The sequence below is a fragment of the Plectropomus leopardus genome, chromosome 17 (assembly GCF_008729295.1).
Source record: "Plectropomus leopardus isolate mb chromosome 17, YSFRI_Pleo_2.0, whole genome shotgun sequence".
Classification (NCBI taxonomy): Eukaryota; Metazoa; Chordata; class Actinopteri; order Perciformes; family Serranidae; genus Plectropomus; species Plectropomus leopardus.
This window is the reverse complement of record NC_056479.1, coordinates 1,310,552-1,331,248: the sequence shown is the minus strand read 5'-3', so window position 1 is coordinate 1,331,248 and position 20,697 is coordinate 1,310,552. Positions and strand designations below refer to the sequence as shown.

Here is a 20,697-nt window from a genome sequence, read left to right as displayed (position 1 = left end):
ATAAAAGCCTATATGTAAAGCACAAAAGGAAGTTTATCACTTTGGCCAGTAAAAAAATATGTTGGTCGGTGGATTTTTTCATGTACCAGCCACCTGGAACAGTGAGTCAAAAATGTAATTTTGGACACTGCACTTGTGTGACGATATTATTATGACTCAAAATCACAGAGGTGCTGATTCGCAGCTATTAACTAACTATTATCACATGCCCTTCCTGTGTAGTTAAATATAGTTGATGATTTGTGGTGGAATTTTACATAAAAAATTACAGATGCTGTGATGCCTGCAAACATCCAAGTTTTTAGAATTTTTTTTTTCATTTTCTTTTTTTTAACATGCATGCCTGTGGCCCTTTATTTATCATTCTGTGCCCACTCTCTAAATTTCAGAAGGTTTTTACAGGTCTGTTAATGCAGCACAGGCTAAACTCATCATGAGTTATTTTTATCCCTTGGCAGCAGTTTGGGTCATAGCGTGAATAATTGATCAGTTGATCTGGTCAGAGCTGATCAGATCGATGGATGAAAGGAGAAGCTGAGTGCAGAGTGAGTTCATGCAAATTTTTAGACTCAGCACAATGAATGGATGAGTTTCACTATCACCGTGCCTGGTGTTCTGCTGCTCCATCTGTGACAACAGTGCAGTGCAATGAATAACCACATAGTATATACGGTAAATTTTAATAGTGCTAGAAAATCTATTTGTGGCACCAGATTTTTACTGTGGCAGCCCATCACAAATAAATGTTTGTGCAGAAAACCCTGAAGAAGACTGAACAATATCTGATTTCCGCAATAACTTCAAAGTTCAGTACAACTGATTGCGTGTGACAACACATCCACACATATACACTAACCCTACTCAGTCGGGAAACAGCCAGGGAAACGCAGGTCTTGAACTCATCAGGATTCTTCTGGCTCAGACAGGTGATGAGCGAGATGGCTGCTGTCACCACACCCTACACAACAGATACACACACACAAAGAGAAGTAATAATCCCACTGATATATCACAGCTCATTGGATACCTGTGGTGTAACTGGTTTTTACATGATTTTCTGACCGTGACTGTGCACTCACCATGTGCTGGTCGTTGAGCAGGTGCACCACGCGTGATGTCCACTCACCCATCAGCACCAGGTCAGGAGAGGTCTTATAGAGTCGCAGCAGACACAGGGCTGCTGACTGTTTCACACTGTCCATGGTGTCTCTGTGGTGCATCACATTCACAATGTGTTGTCACATGTCTTGACTTCATCACTCACAGCAAGACATAGGAAGCAAAAACAGGACACTTGACCCTTTGCTAAGCCCCGCCCCTTTATGGTGCACCATCAAGTTGTTGGAGGTAGCATGGAGCCCTCACTGGAAATAACTGCCCTCTCTGATGAAACATTATGTAATTTTTGAAGAAAGAGGAAGCAATCTCACAAAGAAGCAGACAGAAGAGTCTACAAGGTGTTTGAGGGATATGTCCACAATGTCAAACTAAATCAACAAGTTGAAACGATATCTAAAAGCTAAAGCCCAACATACAGATCACAGTGTAAAAGTGAACCACCACATCCCGTGGCGATCGAAAGAGAAAACAATAAATGGAAAACAATTGCCTCGTTTCAACCAGCCGTGTGTCATCACATTGTTTGTAAAAGTGTTGGGTTTCCCCCAGTGCCATCGCCCAGTCTTCCACAGATGGATGGCGGGGAGCTCCAGGGAAGGCCAACTACCGTTTATCTGCTGTGATGACACACAGCTGACTGAATATGGGCATAGTGTTTGCCATCCCTGGATCCTGTAAAGCAGAGTAGGTCTTTATTTACCATTAAAATCATTAAAAAGCAAAAGCAGCATGTGTTTACATTCAGTAGACTATACATTCGGTGAGTCAAAACCAGCCTGAAATTAAAGACAATTTGAAATGACTGCATGACAGTCTATGGAGCACTTCTGGGTAGCTGTGGGACCCTTGTCGGAGCGGGCTGATTCTAAGCTATGATTGGCCAGTCTGCATTTGAGGGGCAGGACTTAGCAAAGGGTCAATTGAGGATGATACTCGTTCATTTCACTTCCTCAGCCCTCCAAAGCAGAGGTGACACTCACCCAGCAACCAGGATGCGAGGGATCTCACTGGCAAAGGCTTCAGCCATCTCACGGCTTCCCACATTTGCGATACAGTGAAGTGCCAGGCACATGAAGGTGGGGTTGCGGCTGGACAGGTCATTCTTGATGGCGTTGTTGATCAGACGAATCAGCTCGCTGTTGCTGTTCACCAGTACTGAGATGAATAGGTAGCCCTGGAGTCACAGAGATGAGACGGGAATAAAAACAAATTAGATTGAAAACAGTGAATGTGTTACAATTTTCACAAAAGTATAAAAATAAATACAATGTTTCAATGTGTGTTCCATTTAATATTCATCATAATACCTGGGCACAATCAGTCTCCCTTTTATTATGTCCTTCTGCCTAAAAATTAATGTGGTCCCATACAACAGTCCCTTATCAAGGTGGTAGCGTTCAATGCTTGGTGGTATTGATTCAAAATGCTCATTTCGGTAGCTATGGTTTGTTAGACTGTAACTGCCTTACCCTCACTGATATTAATGGGTTAGATTGACCCCTCCCAACCCCAGAATATACCCCATCAGCCCTGACATGTGAGAGGAGTAGGGATTCCTTCACATTAACCAGTAGGTGGTGCCAAAATATTACCAATTTCACACTGCAGAGTCGTGAGGCGCTGAAATCTGCAGCTGAGATGAGGTTTTGCATACAATTGTTCAACAAATTAAAATACAGTAAGTGCACTTTCTCAACAAAATGAAATGCATTTTGTTACACTGACAATTATATTATATCAAATACTGAGTCTACCCTAAAAATTAAATGAGTACTGAGTATTACGCAGTACAATTCATCATCAGCACAAACTAAAGCCTCTGCAATGACAATTAAGTTGATCAAACTCTGCACTAGAACAGATTCAGCCAAAACTGAACATTACAACATTCCTGAAGGGCAGCTAGATGAGACTGCATTGTTTTTCCCTGTCATTCATGTTCAGACAGTAAACAGATGATAGGAAATATTAGAGACAGAGGCCCCCTTTGTTTTACACTGCCTGTTCAAGGTGGGAATATTGTGCCTTTATGCCTTGATTCTGTGTAAACATATAAGGGAGGCATAAAGAAAGAACTTGATAGCGGCCCTATAGTGTGATCCCTGTGTAAAAAGGGCTGAAGATGCAATGAAGGTACCTGGCTGGAAAATCATAATCACCACGGGGGCACCAAAACTGCATTAGTTTTACTTAGATGAGTTTAAGGTGTGCTGTGGAGCTTTCTTGTAAACAAACAAAAGTTGTTTTTACAGTCATGATTAGTTACCAAATTTCATTGTGTTTTGTGTCAAACTGATGAATGCCTTTCCTTTCTCATAAAATATCTGCTAATCCAATTTCTCTTAAAGTTTGATATCTGTATTGTTTACAACTAGGTTTACTGCAAGAAGTCTTCTGTACTGCCTTTAGATTCCTGCAAAAGCCTGTAGACAAACGGGGAAGTACTCCAAAAAATTCCAGGCAGCATAAAACTAATTTTCATAAAAACATGCCAATGTCAATCTACATGTCCACTACAGAGTTTATTTAGCTCAACTTATTATCAGCTATTATTGAAAAATAACCATAAAAAACACTATTGCAATATTTGCGATCACCAACAAACAAAGAAAGTGGTTCTTCATCATTGAGCTCTGTGGAGGATGAGAAGTGACAGATTTTTTTGGACTTTGGTGTCATGAAAAGCACATCTTAAAATGAAAGCAGTAAAGGCCAATACTGTGACAAAGGTTTAGGAGTCAGTTATACGACCACAGGGTGAAACGTTTGAGAAACCCTCTATGTCATCAGTATATTTGTTTTATGGTTGTTATCCTAGATCCTAGTCCACATTCCAAGCCCCCCCACACCCACCACCACCACCACACGCACGCACGCACGCACGCACGCACAAGGAAGTAATCTGAGGGGTTGAGTTCTGTTGTCTTTGGTGGTGCAGCAGTCAACTCTGCTAATAGGCATTCTGACTCAGTATTATTCTGCTTACTCAACATTTCCAGTTCCTGAGCAAACGGTCCGCCCCACAGAATCAGGAAATAGTCACAGGGGCTGGTGTGTTTTGTTCTGTGTAACATATAGAACATTTAACTATGTATGCATATTTCAAAGGGCTTCCAAAGGGACACATTCATTTCAGTATCATATTTAAATGTCAAAGTCAATCTGAGACAGATTATCTGTATACGATCTGCGCGTCATGTCTGAAAGGCTAGAACATTTTGTTAAAAACCAAGAAAAAGAAGTGAAAAGAAAAAATTCTTCGTAAGAGAACATTGGTGAATGCCAGAAAGGCTCTTGAAAAATATGCCATGTAAGAGCATGTTTTTTGCATGAGGCCTGCTGTCCTGCTTCAGCCATATTTCCCCAAAAATATGGATAAAAATCCCCTCAAAGCATTCTTAAAGCTTTCTGTTTTATTTCAACTTTCTTAAATCTTTTAAATGTTTTGCCTCTAGAAAACACGTCATTGTTGATTGCTCTGTATATTCACGTTTAAGAATTGTCCCGAGCACACCTAACAGCTTGTGGGTAAAAGTCAACAATCTTTTATTACATTAGGTAGCCCAGACCAGTGAGTGAGTAGAGCTGTGGGTACCACAGAATGGGATTTATGGATACTGAAACTAGTTATAGAAGTGCAAACTGGATCTGATCAGGATCCAGTGGTTTGCACCTGAAACTACATCTGGGTGAGGTAGGGCACTAAAGTATTGTACTGGCTGATACCTTGCATGATACTTTGAGTGTGACTCTGTCCAGTATGTAGGTGACGACACACAGGTCACTGATCTTTACAAAACTGAAAACGAACTTAGATCTGGTGTGTTTCAACAGAGCAGGGGTAAAGTCTTTGATATGTGGTTCAAAATGACTATAATGTGATCACACAAACCAGCTCTCTATAAGCTTTAGGGCTCAATAAGATCAATACTTTGTGCACCAGCCAAACCAAAACCTGCCCAGTACCCAGATTTAATAATGGTCACATTCTTCAGCCCCTCTCACACAATAACTCTATGACAGTTGGTTTCATCTACTTGTTAAAGTAATGGCTTTCAAGTATAGGTCTCAATTATAAGGGAAATGTGTTTGCTGCTTTCTTACCGTATGTTCAAACAAAGTAAACAAATATTACAATAAATTGTAAAATCAAATCATAGTACAGATCGATTCAGCACAATCGGTAGCAGACTTACAATCTGTTTCTCTGTGTACTTGTTGGAGCTCAGCAGGTTGACTGCCTCCATGTGTCCAAAGTCTATGTCATGGCCGAGCAGGAAGATGAAGAGCAGCTTGCACACGTATTTCTTCTTGCTGTAGCCATCCAGAGCCTTGTCTCCTTTAAACTTGGAGCGAATGTTGGCCAGCTCTTTATTGATCCGCTTGATCTCGGCTTCCTTGCTCTTACCTGACAGGGAACAGGAAGTAGTACAATGTCAGCATAGAAAACATGGGCACAATCAACCTGGCTATACATTGGCTGATCCACTAAACTATCACTTGTTGCTGGTCTGCTGCTAGCTTGCGTTGCACCCATACTTATGAAGATAGTGAAATAACTTAGAGGCTAATAGTTTAAAACAAAACAGCTAACTCTTTATTGCCTCCCACATTGTCAGTGGCAGAGCACTGGCTATAAGTCCTAGAAATATACACTTCATCGTGCATTATTCTCATGATGAGGCCATGGTAATATATATATACTGTGTATATATATATATATATATATATATATATATGTATATATATATATATATATGTGTGTGTGTGTGTGTGTGTGTGTGTGTGTGTGTGTGTGTGTGTGTGTGTATGGAAAATGTGGCCTACAAAAGACAGTTGTTTTGTCTATGATCCTTGATATTTTTTATTGTGTCTTATTCTTTAGTGAAAAGATCTTGTTGTTAATCTGCGTTTTGAGGATGTTGAGAGACGTTTGTCCTCAAGTCAAACACCACTGAAGTACTCAAGAAAAAAGATCATGGTTTGAATTAAAATGAAAACATTTTTTCCAGAAAGTGTTTTCAAACAGAATGAACCAATTTTAATTATTTCGAATTATGTATATGTTGTTTTTATCTTTTCTGACCAAACGCAAAGAAAGGGGTTGCAGCTTCTCCTGTAACCGACTGTGTTAAATGACCAGATAATATCGGCCAATATCGATCTCAGGCCCCTAAATCGAATCAAATCGAAATTGTATCATGATAGACTTTGTAATATAGGTAAATATCGCATCATTGTCCAAAGTATCGATATAATGTCGTATCGTGATGAAACCAGTGATTTACACCCCTTACATCCCAGCCAAAAAGGCTATTTACTATTTAGCTGGTAAGAGAATATACTTATGCAAAATGAATGATTAAAGTATCTCAGCTGTATCAACTGGATCCAGTCACCTGTTCCTATAACCAACAAAAAAACATACACATGTCAATGGCTCTTTGTAGCAACAGGCACCAAATCATTACAGCACCAACATCAGACTCAATATGCCTGTAATTTGTATTTAATTACCATAATGGAACCAATGGTTGGATCTAATTACACAACAGATAACAATGGAACAACAACCAGCTCTGCAAATAAACCAACTTGAATAGTTCAATAAAATATACTCAAATATCATCAAATCTATCCTGCTGCCAGTGAGCTCATGCCACAACCTTGTATGAATGGAAACATAATCATGTATTTAGACCAACATTTATGTATATGTGGGAGGGTCAATGTGTGTATCTAGTAAGAACTTTTAATACTTTAGCAACCCATCCTGTTAAACTTACCTAAAATGCATCCAAACATAAACAGCACATGCTTTTCATTTTTTTCATTTTATTTCCCTCCTTTCTGCTTCACCTTCCTCTTGTCTTCCTCCTTGTTATGAATAGTTTTCACTTTTCTTTTCCTTTCTCTTTTCATCACACACTGTCCCTTCTTGCTTATCTGTTTCCTCTTATGTTTTGTTAATCTGTAACATCTGTGAATCTATTGTATTTGATAGTATGTTCAAATTGTCAACATATGTATGAACTCATTGGTGAATAAAGGGATTGAAAAAAAACAACACCATACTATACAACACCATTGCTGTACAGGGCTACCACACATTTTCATGTACAAAATTTCAAACCTTTTCATGACTTTTCAAGGACCCATGATGAAATTTAAAAAATCTTGTCCTACTTGAGTGGCCTTTTTCAAATAAAGCAGATTCAAACATACTTTCAGAAAGGTGGTGTGACGAGAGAGACGGAACACAGGGAGAGGGAGTTGAAACGTACTATACACATCATACGTCACATCGACACAGATTAGAGCAACATTACACTGACGGATTTGAAAAAAAAAAACTGGTGTTGTTACATTATGTGGATGTTGTTTAACAGAAGATTATGGTAACAATTTCATTTCATACAATAAAAATTTTATAACTATTCTAATACATTTAATGGTTTTACTAATTCCATCACTTTTCTTTTCTTTTTTTTTTTAAGATATTTTTGGGGCGTTTTGCCTTTAATTGATAGGACAGCACAAGTGTGAAGGGGGAAGAGAGAGGTGGGGTGCCACGCAGCCAAGGGCCGAGGCTGGAATCGAACCCGCGGCCGCTGCAGCGTGGACACAGCTTCTATACATGGGGCGCCCGCTCTATCCACTGAGCCACCAAGCACCCCACTCCATCACTTTTCCAGGCCTGGAAAATGTGATTGTGAAATTTCATGATTTTTCCAGGTTTTCCCCGACCGTGGGAACCCTGACTGCAGGATTCTTTCTCTCTGAGCTAAGATGTTGAGGCGAACTTAACTGCTTGTGTATGAAACTTGAGTGATTATTAGTTTTGCCCCGGTCAAGTCGACAAATCCCAACGTGCTTCCATTCTGCTCCACAGCAAGACAAGAACTACTTCCCATGAGGAGGCCAGCTCATGGTACAACAGAACTTTGCTAAGGAAGCCAGACCAATACTAAGCTTTCATGCTACACCTGTGCAGGTGTCCATTTTGCCTCATCAAAAACAGAGTAGATAAGGCTTAATGGAGGGAAAAAGAAATCTGTTCAAGCTCAACTAAATTAATGACAGGGCTATGTCTCAATGGAGAAAGGTAAGAATATCCTTAGGCATTTCGGTGTTATTTGCAGCTATTAACCCTTTGAAACTTGGATGGACATCACTTATTCTTTCAAATACCTTTCACAAGCATTTAAACCTTTAAACTAGAACAAAAAGGTTTAATTCTCTTGAGAATAAAAAGAAACTGGTAAAAGGTGACAAAACACAACCTGAAAATAAATGTTTAAAAAAAGAAGAGAGAGAGACAAACATAAGAAAATTGTCAAAAAAGGGATTATTATTATCATTATTATTATTATTGTTATTATTATTATTATTATTTGTTTTTTGTTTGTTTTTTTACTTTCCTTTTTCCAATTTCTTGGTAAGTTGCTCATTGCATCCCTCCCATTATTTTGAAAGAAATGCCCATGTTTTGAAGGGTTAAACAATGTCACCGCATTTTAAGAGAAACAGAAAAGGAATTAAAGGAAATCTACAAGGCTAAATGTATTTTGACTTCTTAGAGATCAAAGATTAACTGGAAAAAGTGATTCAGCAGAAACAGAAACAATTTCTGATACCACTTAACTTCCCATTTAAGCCTCCTAGGTTTAGCCTCACATAGAGTGAGTAATAGCTGTTGAAAAAGGTGTTGTTAAGATACATCTAAATAGAATTTTTCCTCAGTATCGTCAAAGGTCACTGCACACACACCCTGCCCTGACCTGGGGGCAGTCTAATGATTTCATTGAGTGTATTGAGTTAACTGAGACTACAATGAGCAAATTGTGGACAGGTCAAAACATCCAGCGAGCGACATCAAGTCTTTTAGAAATAATTGGGAAACAAATCTTAGCAAGCTGCTATCACATAAAGCACAGGAAGCATGGACCATCAGGTCTTTTTTTAACAGAACACCACTGCAGGCTTTAGAAAAATACCCTGGTTTAACTGCTCCACTTTTCACTTGAATATTTTATTTATTGCCAATTTGTTTAACGAGTTGTGACATAACTTGCAAATCGAGACATTCCTTGACTTTGTCGGTTGCCTATAACAGCCTGTGAATTGAGATATGTAAAGGAGTCAGGACAACATCCAAAAAGATATGATACTATGTACATTCCTAAGTGCGTTTTTTTCAGATTCACTCTGCTAGTCTCTGCCACCCTGTGTACAACACAAGCTAATATTGGCTTAGAAATGAAGTCTGCTAACATCAACAAATGACTGGAACCCTCCATAACAGAGTCCACACATGCTGGGTTTCTGACCATGACCCTATTTTGCAGCAGCAGCCCACAGAAGGACCTTCACTTAGCGCTGGGATTTGCACTGCTGAACTTGAGCTGCTACAGCTGCAGACTGAAGGTCAGCCTCCGACTGGAGCTGCCATCCACTCTCTCCATCCGGCTAATACGGGGTGTAACGATCCATCAGTCTACATCGATATATCAATTAAATGAGCAACAATCACACAACACATCGATGCAAAGTGTAAACATCGATGCATATCATTGTCTTTCAGATGTGCTTTTATTTTGAAAGTCACTGTCACTGTCAAACAGCGTCCAGCAAATGGTAAGCAGCCAAGAGAAAGACGATGAAGAGAACATTTACTCGAGAATAAATCAGTGTGGAAATGCTTTGGTTTTTTGGGGAAACTCAGGGTTAACAGACAGAGCATATGTCGTATGTAAACAAAAGCCATACTCACAACGCAGATGTCGGGCATCTTATTTCTCTAACTTTTTGCTAATGTTACATTAGCTGCTCTATTTCAACAATGTTGGAATGAAAAAACATGCAAGCACACTGAAATTTATCCTGCTGTTGTGTCGGTGAAAACAATGAGTAAGAGAAAGAATAAATAAATGCAAAGTTGTTAAGTTATAAGTAGAGGAAAAGTCAGCTAGACGCTAAGCTAATTTCTGCAATGTAAAAATGCTATAGGTTTATGCTAATCATTTTAGCATATTGTATATGTGGGGAAAACTTGTTGTTTTGTCTATGATACTTGAAGTTATTATTTAGCTGATTTTTATACTTTAGTTTAAAGAGCCTGTTATTAATCCTCGTTTTTAGGGATGTTAAATGAGCAGATAATATCAGCTCATATTGATTGCCAGCCCCTAAATCGAATCAAATCAAAATCATATCGAGTCAGGCTTTGTGATATCGCTAAATATCGTCTCATTGCTCAAAGTATTAATATAATATCGCATCATGACAAAACCAGCGATTTATACCGCTACCAGCTAGGTGGTCTCCTTGTGGTGGAGAATGAAGCAGAGGGACTGCAGGGCAGTGTGCCATCTAATTCTTTGTGGCCTGATTAACAGTAAATTCATTCATTCAGTGCCCAGCATCATAAATTCAGTCCCCCTCATGCTGTAAAAATCCCAGAGGAAACACTAACATGAAATACACTGAGATGTTATGGTTTTAGGTGGCTAGTGTTAGCTAACATTAACCTGCTTGCTAAAGTGGATTATTTGCTAGCTTGCAAACACAGCAAAATACTGTCTGAGTAAATAATGTCCACTAATTCGTCCCAGACACCCAAGGCAGGTCTGCAAATTATCAAGCAACGTAATAGAGCAACCAATGGCAGTTCTACATGGCAGGTAAGTGACAGCTAGTTAGGTGACCCATGAGGTGGGCTAACTGTAAACTTAGCTAAGGATAGCCAGCTAGCAGTGACATGGATCTGTACGTCACATCACTCTTTTGGCTGATGTCCAGGTGTTTGCTCATGCTATAAAAGCCTCCTGCAGACTGTGAGATTTTTGCAATCTTATAAGTTAAAGTGCACTTACACTCTGGGTATGACATCAGGTTTGATGTATGCAGACTGTGCATCGCAGTTGCAGGCTACCACCTAAGTCCATCAACGTCAATACACAAGAACAAAAGGTTGTTAGTGTGCGTAATCTATTTACACCGCTGTGAGGGTAAGAGAAAAATGTAAACTAACAAATGGAGTGGCATTTAGGTGTGTTGGAAAAAGTCTAAAGAAGAAGAGGAAGAGGAGAAGGAGAAGGAGGTTGAGGATGAGAATATGGATGCAGTCATGGCTTGGAAAAAGAGGCCAACTTGGCACGCCAAGTTTACAATGAGAGCTCAAAGTAAGCATTAACATCTATTAGCATTTAGCATTTGGCAGTGTGGCGTTGATCAGCGCATCATTTCATGCTGAATTTCTATTGGTTGGTTAGTAGACACAGGCTGTAACAGCAGTCACACAGTAAAATTGTTATCCCAAATTTCTGACACTGTCAGAATTTGATCATGACAAAGGCCATCCTTGAACCTCTCTCACTGTGTGACATAGGACCACCATTTTTAGAGCCACGACCAAAGATATTGCCACGTTTCTATCATGACAGCCATTTTTCATCTGGGAAAACCCAAAATCACAGTGTATACCGGGCTTAAGGAGGGAGAGGTCACTAGCAACATAATGCTGACTGCAGTTTACGTAACGGCCTGAGAGAAAACGGGGTCACCAATAACAATTATTTTCTTGAAAGTTACACACAGAACCTGAAAAACTACAAAGACTCTTTTACAGATGGCCTATCTCCAGGTGGTTCCTACACAGATTTGGATATCAAGACAGAATGGCCCAAGCTGCTGAACAACCACAAAGCTGAACGTCCGAAAAACCTTATCAGCAAAATCAAAAAATATAGTTAAGTTCTTAAGGAATTCAGGTTCTGATCCAACCAGCCTGCTAAAACCTCGAGGGGACAGATGCACAGGGTGCTGTGTGAAAAGCTGAAATTGGCTGTAGAGGAATGCTCTGTCCAGTGGAACAAATGCAAATACATACCAGCCCACTGGGATGTTGAATCTCACTGTGACATAATTCACCTTTGGATATGCTTTCTACCATATCATCTTCAACTCTGAATTTTAGATCTTGGAAATGAAAATGTATTTGCTAGTAAGTGTGTTCTGCGCACACTCACAGTGATGCACAGAAGTGTGTGAGCAGCTGGACTCCTTGTTGATAACCTTAAAAGCAGCAGTTTCAGGGCATTTTAGAAGTAACATGCCAGTGAGAATAGATGATTTTGTGTTGTTGTGGTTTTGTATTGTCGCAATACTATATATCAATTTTACACAGGACCACCGAGGACCACTTTGGAAATAAGTGTTTTAGTAATGCTTTTAAGTGCTGTTCACTGGAATCTTTTATTTCATGAGACTCGTGTGAGTTATTGTGCTGTAAAATTCCAAATGAAATTCAAATTAAACCGAAAAAAGTATTTTGAAAATAGGACTGCAGCTAACAATTCTTTTCATTGTCCTTTAATCTGTCATTTTTTTCAATTCATTATATGTTTTTTTTTGGTCTATACAATATCAGAGAGGTGAAAAACACCAATCAGTGTTTCCCAAAGCCCAAAATTATGTCCTCAAAGGCATGTTTTCTCCACATCCCAAACCTTGCCTGCCGTTTTTACATATATTAGATCCACACTCTATTCAAACATAGTGAGGGACAGAATGTTTGGAGCTAATGAAGAAACATACATGATAGTAAAACGAAACATCATACATCAACGCCATCTAGAGCTACGTCAACTGACAGCGACATGAGATAAATTTGCTGTTATGCTACATCACGTGGAAGGTTATCTCAGAAGATGACTTTTCCAGGACGGGAAAATGTGATTGCAAAATTCTATGACTTTTCCAGGTTTCCCAAGACCATGGGAACCCTGGAGTAGCTGATGATTAATATGCTAGATGACAACTATCCACTGTGAGGGTCCAAGGACAGAGGGATGTTGTGTACTGTAAAGCCCTCTGAGGCAAATTGTGATTCGTTTTATAGAGTGGTAAAGGGATGACGTATTTTTGTGGGACAACCAGGAAGTAAGCATCACACTGGTTCCCTCGTCAAAACCTTATGGGATTTTTGGTTGTCGCCAAAAATAAGTTCTGTGATGAACACAAGTTTATGAGATTTACATATTTTGTTCAGCATGGGAATCTTCACAGATGAACACCACGTTTGTGAGTTTTGAAGCGTAAATGAAATCGCCAGAAGCAAAAAGCTATTGTTAGGCTACAGACGAACTACATCGCAGTCGCATGACTTAAACATCACAACAACAAATACTGTAAAACACGATACAACACGATCGAAAAATATTATAAACAGATAAATCTACAAGTTCGAGTGTGACTCTGTAAAGCTATAAAGGCGGACAAGTGGGTTTAATGAGTTTTTGTGTCTGCTGTGATGACGTCTAACGTCCCCAACAAACACTGTGGTCCCATTTAGCTACTTGTTAGCAACCGCTTTCTCTAAGATGAGTAAAAACTTAAAAGTTCAAAAACCAGGTTTAGGCAGACATATTTTATGTTGCAGAGCAAAACGTCTAAATATCATTAGCCTGTGTTAACCACAGACCTTATTTAAGGCATTTTACAGAAAACCCATTCAAAAAACCCATAGACTTTAAGACGAGGGAACCGGAGGTGCTAAAAGGCTAATGGGCTTCCGCATTTTAGTGTTTAAAAACATACACAAACAAATGTCAGTTTATAAACTGCCCCTTGTTTGACAGCATTTAGGGATCACTGTTAACCTTCAATTAGTGGCCAAATCTCCAGTAAAAGCCAATCACACTCAAACAGGAGAAAGACTCAAACAAAGAGCATACCTTGTTTGTATTACAACACCAAACCCACATCAAATACAATAGTATGCAATACTGTAATAGTAGTAAAACAAACAGACCTGGAGAATGAAGGTACTGGTTTGTATTCTCATAACTACTACATAACACAACTATTTGAGTTAACAACCTTAGCAAAGTTAATCATCTGACACTGTGACAATTACTGTGTGCATTGTTGTACACAGAGCTGATGTCACTGTTGGAGGCATTATGGTAGACAGCTATAGTAAAAACTGTTTATAGATAAACAGATAAAGCAGGGATGGGTTCAGGTAGCCAGTTGTGTTTGGCAACTGATCCCAGGTTGGCAAAGCACCTGGATTTGTCTAATGATCACTTACAGAATCTTTGATTTTCTGGGTCTTTTATATCATTATGGGCACCATTTCTGATAAAAGTAATTTGATTTTCAGGTATCTAATACAATGAATTATCAATACCCATTGATTCTGGATATTTGAAATGGTTTCAATTTCATTTTCTGCAGTATCAATACTCTATTACCAGCTGCGCCTTTCGAACTGTCTTATTGTTAGTGTTTTGTACAGTCATTCTGCTTTTAGGTGCCAAGAGAAGTAAAGTCATTGTTGTAATGTTATAGTCTTGCTATATTTACAGGGTTCATACACATTTTTTACTACTAAATTTCCAAGACTTTTGGATTACACTGATTTTAAATACCATACATTCTCTGAAATGACCATCGATCGATCTTTATCAGTTCTTTTCCTATACACACACACACACACATATATATATAAAAAACTATATATAAGATAGCGTTTTAAGAATAATATATATAGTTTTGGTTTTTTTTAAAAATAATGAATGATGACCATTTAAAAAAAATTATCTGAAAATAAGAAAAAAAGACGCAGTTTATCACAGTCAGCAACTGTAAAAACAAAAATGATCATTGGATTTTCAAATTCCACAGCATCATGTGCTATCATAAAAGTTTGTGAAACAGAAATTCTTGACTTTTTAAAAAAAATTTAGGGTATATTTAGTTTCTCAAAGCTCTCCAGGCCTGAAAATTACTATTTGCACATTCCATTAATTTTCCTGGTTTTTCATCACTGTTCAAGACCCTTATTTAGCTTTCAATTAAGGTTTTGAGTGGTTTGCCCTAAATGTCATTTTCCCCATGGTATGGAAAATTGCATCAAATATCAATATTTTTTTCATTGAACTGCATCGCAGTTAGAAAATTCCAGTATGTGACAGCAGCCCTACAGGCAAAAAGAGCTGAAATCAAGTTTTTTTATAGTATCCAATGATTAATCACTGTAAATGTTAACGGATTATGGCAGGAGTTTCTGTCTGGATTAGATTCTCTCGTTAAAATCAGAGTAATATCCTTCTTACAGTCAGAGTTTTGACTGTATGGACAGTCATGATTTCATCTTAAAAGTAATGACACATCAACTGCATCTCAACTGTGAAATGGTCCTTACTGGATCTCTAATGTGGTGCAGATGTTTCTGGTCTCAGTTCGACCACAGCGACAGCCAACACTGACAAATAAAAGGCCTCCTCTGAATCCAAGTGTCAGACCCTTGGTTCCGTTGCAGCAAGTGGTGACACATCGGTCATGTTACAGTCAACATATGAGCATTATTTGTTACATTATTGAGCAGTTACCTGATGGTAAAATATGTATTCCCACAGGCTCTTTGCTGTGGTGCCCCCACGTCATCCACTACAACATGTATAAGGCAGCAACACGAGTCAAGTCAGCACATACTATTGGCGTTAACTGACACAAATCAGCAATCAGAATGAAAGAAAATGTCACTTACAGTTTCTTATGTCCGAAATGAAAACGGCTAATCCGCGCATTCCATCTCCTTTCGACACAGCCGGCATGTTTGCAGGTTTCTGTCCTCACTCCGGCCTTATCCGTAAAAACGAACTGACGTCGGTCAGTTTTTTACACTGGACTGGAGTGGAAGATGGCCAACTTGACGTTTAATGGTAGCTAGCTACTTCGCAGTTCCTGACGTTCACTACAACTTTATGATTGACTTTAACCTACCAAGATAACAGTGTGCTTGTGGGTGGCTAGCGCGGATAGCATTTGCTAGATTAGCTGGATGGCGGTGGATCAAGCAGCAGCAGGATAAGTTAACGTTATCCCTGTTAACTGGCTCGTTTCCGCTGGCTATGGCAAGCTAACGTTATTTCATTCAATCCTTATTTAGCTTGGATTAGAAGCGACGCGCACAACACCTACACTAATAATTCACTAAAGTTAACACCAAAAGCTATGTGGGTGTCTCTCTGGTAAATGCAGTCAAGTGTGTTAATGAAAACAGCGTCCGAGAATATAACGTTAAGTTACTTCGAGTCAAGCACCGTAGAGCTAGCTTAACAGCTAGCTAGCTAGCTGGCTAGCAATATCATTCAAATACTGGAATACATCACCGGTTGACCGGAATAACTCAGCAGACAGTCTAAACAGCCAACCAGCGATATGAAATTACAGCCCGGCTCTCTTTGTGTCGTACTAAACTTGATGAATAAAATGTGCTGTATAATTGATGTCCGTTCTAATTCTCCAGCCTCCACTCCGCGGCTTGGATAAGGCTCGTGACAGCAGATCCAACAGCGTGACCGCGCGACGCACCCGTGCACGCGTACGCTCCTGTCCTTCGACAGAGTGCAGCTCAGCGCTGATTGGTCCAGCTGGCAGCGGGACTGTCATCCATGATAACAGCTACAAGCTACTGCGCCTCAAACTGCCTGCTCAGCCATGAAGACCTGTGCTTTCAAAGATACACACAGACACACGACAGTGCGAAAGAGGCATTATTCGTCAAAAGTTCGGATTTCACCCGTGGCTCTGAGCAACGTTTGTTTCCGGTTGCATCGTCACTACTAGAGATTTGTTGTTGCAGCAAGTGTGCTTTTGACCATATCACATATACAGAAGGGTGACACATTAATGAAGAGCCTGAATAAATGCGTGCAGAAATATATATGGAGTGAGGGGATGTAGGGGCTCAGTTGTGCTGTAGGGGAACATTTTGCTGCTATGGTCTGGGTCCAGCTGTCCCTTTAGAGAGAAAGGTCACAGTGGCTCAGGAGGTAGAGGTCATCCACTAATCGCAAGATTGCCGGTCTGATCCCCGACTCTCCAGTCCACCAAGTAGTCTTGGGCAAGATACTGAATACCAATCACAGATGGCTGTGCCATTAAGAAGAACCTCTGGAATGAGTCCTAAAAACTGGAAATCAAGTAGGATTTCAGCACCTCCTGTTCCCTCATCTCATATTCAATGTGTTTTTTTGAATGGAAGTTTTGTTAGAAGCCTAAAATGAGATCTTTGGTTCACATAAACTAGACTAGACTTTCATGTTCTGTTCTACAACAAGAAAAATACAATAGCAAACACACAACTCTGAACTTTGAAGCTTTTACGTGTCTGAAAAAGGTGGTTGCTAACAAGTGGCTAAAGGAGACTACAGAATGTCATTGCATTGAACCTTGCTGAACACCGCTTTACAGCCTATTCGTGGTGACGACACAATGGTAGTGGGGCCCGTAGCAATAATGAATGATCTGAGAACAAAAATTATGTAAATAATATTGTAAAGTCTTCACAGTCACCAGATTTCAAGCCAACTGAACACCTTTGGGAGATATTGGGCCAACATGTGCACTCCACAACTATCATCAAAGCACCAAATGAGAGAATATCTTTTAGAGAAATGGTGTTTACACCCCTAGAGTTACAGTGAATTGTAAAATCAATGCCAAGGCAAGAGAGAAGAAGAAAGATGACATATTTCATTAATTCCAGAGGGGATTTTTATTTACTATTTTTATTATTTTAAATGACACACACACACACACACACACACACACACACACACACAGTGACTTGAAATAAACACACATGCACAAACAGGACCTCTAAACAATCACAGAGCTGTCAGAGTGAAGGGGCTGCCCATAGACAGGCACTGCAAGCAGTTGGGGGTGCAAATGCTCAAGGGCAACTCGGCAGTGCCCATGCAGGAGCATGAACTAGCACCTTGCCAGCTACTAGTCCACACTACTGCCAACAGGACTTGTGATGAGAGAAGCTTCTGGGGGCAACAGCTAATGTTGCAGTAGTTCCAGTGTAGCCAGCAGATATGTAAGCCAAGACTCCCTCTGCTATGGGCTGGTCATTTTGTCTAATATCTATAAACTGAAATCTGCATATGAAAGCACATAAGTGAAAGAAAAGCATTAAAGCTAATTTGTCATCAGATGATCACCAATATGATCCGTAACTTGGGTCGATAGGCTTTGTCTATTTTGCTCTCCACACAGACTGTTAGCTGCTGCTTAAACCCATTTGGTCAGTAGTACTCAGGCTATAAATGGACTACAAATGAAAACCAGAATTCTTTCAATACCAACAACTTATACTTGTGCATATAAATATGCAGATTTCTGTTTCTGTTTTTAAAAATGAATGCCAAGGTGCACTGAAGCTGTTCTGGCAGCATATGGTGACCCAAAATCTTATTGAGACATGTTGGTTTCCCCTTTAACTTCATCTGTGTGTGTGTGTGTGTGTGTGTGTGTGTGTGTGTGTGTGCGTGTGTGTGTGTGAGAGAGAGAGAGAGAGAGAGAGAGAGAGAGATCAAACACACACATCACCTCCCATGTTAAAAAAGCACAGAAAAGGCTCTACTTCCTACAGAAACTTAGGAAGGCTAAATTCCAGCAAGATCCTGGTTAACTTCAACAGAGGAGCAATAGAAAGAACACTGACTAGAAACATCAAGACCTGGCTTGGTTAGTGCACAGCCCAGGACAGGAAGGCTCTACAGCGGGTGATTAAAACTGCCCAGAACATCACTGGTTCCCATCTACAGAGCATCAGTGACCTCGGTGAAGTGAGGCGTCTGCACAGAGCCCAAAGGATACTGAAAGACAGCAGCCACAGTCTGTTCACCCTGCTGCCATCTGGAAAAAGATACAGAAGTATCTGCTGCAGAACCAGTAGACTACAGAGCAGCTTCTTTCCCCAGACTGTGAGACTCCTCAACTCCTCCTTCAAAGCCAAAAAGATGTAGCAGGATTTAGGATCAACTTTAATTTCATTTCTTCTTAAACCATGTTTGAGAAATGACAATAAATCTACCTTGTACCTTGTGTGTGTGTGTGTGTGTGTGTGTGTGTGTGTGTGTGTGTGTGTGTGTGTGTGTGTGTGTGGTGTGCATGCATAACTGGAGTAGTCTAAATATTCCTGCATAAATTGCAGAGATGTTGAGCCCCTATTCTACTTACTGTCGGCCACTTTAATTATCATATCAATGCCTCCTATGCCTGTTCTTATTTGAAATCCAGAAGTGACCTTTTTTTTGTCGCTGTTTCTCCAAAACTCTGGAACAGCCTTCTCTTTGTAATCAGAAGTGCTCAATCTGTGCCTCGCTTTAAGTGGCTTCTTTTTCTTGATAGGACTTATGACTAATCCAAAAAATTGAACAAAAAACTTAAATGGCAAAAATAATGTAGTGCGGTAACAGCAATCCCTACCCCTTTTTCTGCTTCAAGCCTATATTTATCGCTAATTTACTGTAACTTAGATAATTCACAATTTAGATAATATTCAACCCTGTGTTTTATACATGGGTAATTTATTATACTAAATGTTCCTTGAAATTGAACAAAAAACATTCTGTACATTAACTGATTTTAACCACAGTAAAGTACTGAAAATATCACTGGATGATGCATAATCTTTTCTGTAGCTTGCCTTGCCAGACTATTACCTGACCGTTGATGCCCAATGTAGGGTGTACTCCTGATCAAGCTGTGGCGTTTTCTGCATAATCCCAGTTTATCAGCCAAACATTCAGCACTCATGTGAGCTGTTTCTGAAAGATAAAAATGTTATATCTTTGTTGAAAGTTTAAATGTTTTTTGATCAATTGAAACAGTTGATTTACAGTCTTTGGTGGAACTGTCAGTGTGTCCCAAATGCATACTGCTTTTAAATGTAGGCCTATACTATGCAGTTGGCTCTGACTTCATCCAGAAATGCATAGAAGCATGAATCATCCACCTGCTTTCACCCACCCGAATAAATTGTTTCCTCCAGTTTACAGACCTGCACCATGTTCACATTTCATCCCCCCTCTGCCCTTGTATATTGTACTGATGTAGCCACTGATGGTAAAAAAAAAAAAAAAAAACTTACAGAAGATTTAATGTTGGAATTCCAACAAAAGAGTATTCAGACTGAATAGGCTGGGGGTTAAAGAATAGTTCTGCTGGGTACCTGCTTATGTTGGCATTAAAAGGAAAAAAAGGAAAATAGCCAAAAAAAAGTATCCTGGATGTAAGATGTCATAAATATATCTTTCAGTAAAGGAGAAATTCACAAAGTACCCAAGAAAGAAGCAATAAAAAATTAATTGCAGGGTGAATGGTACTGGGATAACAATGGAGGAAAATATTGCAGTGTGCAAAAAACAGGGTGTGTTTAGAGGAAATAGAAGGGAGGAGACAATTTGGTCTAGAGTAAGATTCAACCACACAGGATTCAATCTAACAATGTTTCTGCCAGGAAAAGGTTTCTGATGATGAATGCTCTGACTGTAAAGTAACAGAGAATGCAGAGCATACACTGTGGAAAGTAAAGCAAAGAAAGGATAAGGCGAGCTCCCAAGATTGGTAAGACAGGAAGGGAATAGGACCTTGCGGACAGGGTTAAAAAATAATTTTCCTGTCCACCATCACAGCTGGTTAATTCCAAAATGCACCAGTCACTCAGTAGATTACCATTATTTTTTGTCTGACAAGTAAAGCACATCTAGT

General features: G+C 39.5%; 1 protein-coding gene across 3 annotated transcripts in view; it reads right to left on the bottom strand.

Moving 5' to 3' along the window:
• Positions 1-16,516, bottom strand: part of ap2a1 (adaptor related protein complex 2 subunit alpha 1) — a 37,659-nt gene extending 21,143 nt beyond the window's left edge. For all 3 annotated transcript variants that reach the window (XM_042505828.1, XM_042505829.1, XM_042505830.1), the window contains exons 1-5: positions 15,677-16,516; positions 5,316-5,527; positions 2,100-2,293; positions 1,080-1,209; positions 857-958 (exon numbers count right to left, since the gene is read on the bottom strand). In XM_042505828.1, the coding sequence (XP_042361762.1) occupies positions 857-958; positions 1,080-1,209; positions 2,100-2,293; positions 5,316-5,527; positions 15,677-15,743 (705 nt within the window). In that variant the 5' untranslated portion in view covers positions 15,744-16,516. The remainder of the gene's footprint in view (positions 1-856; positions 959-1,079; positions 1,210-2,099; positions 2,294-5,315; positions 5,528-15,676) is intronic.
• Between the last annotated feature and the right edge of the window lie 4,181 nt (positions 16,517-20,697).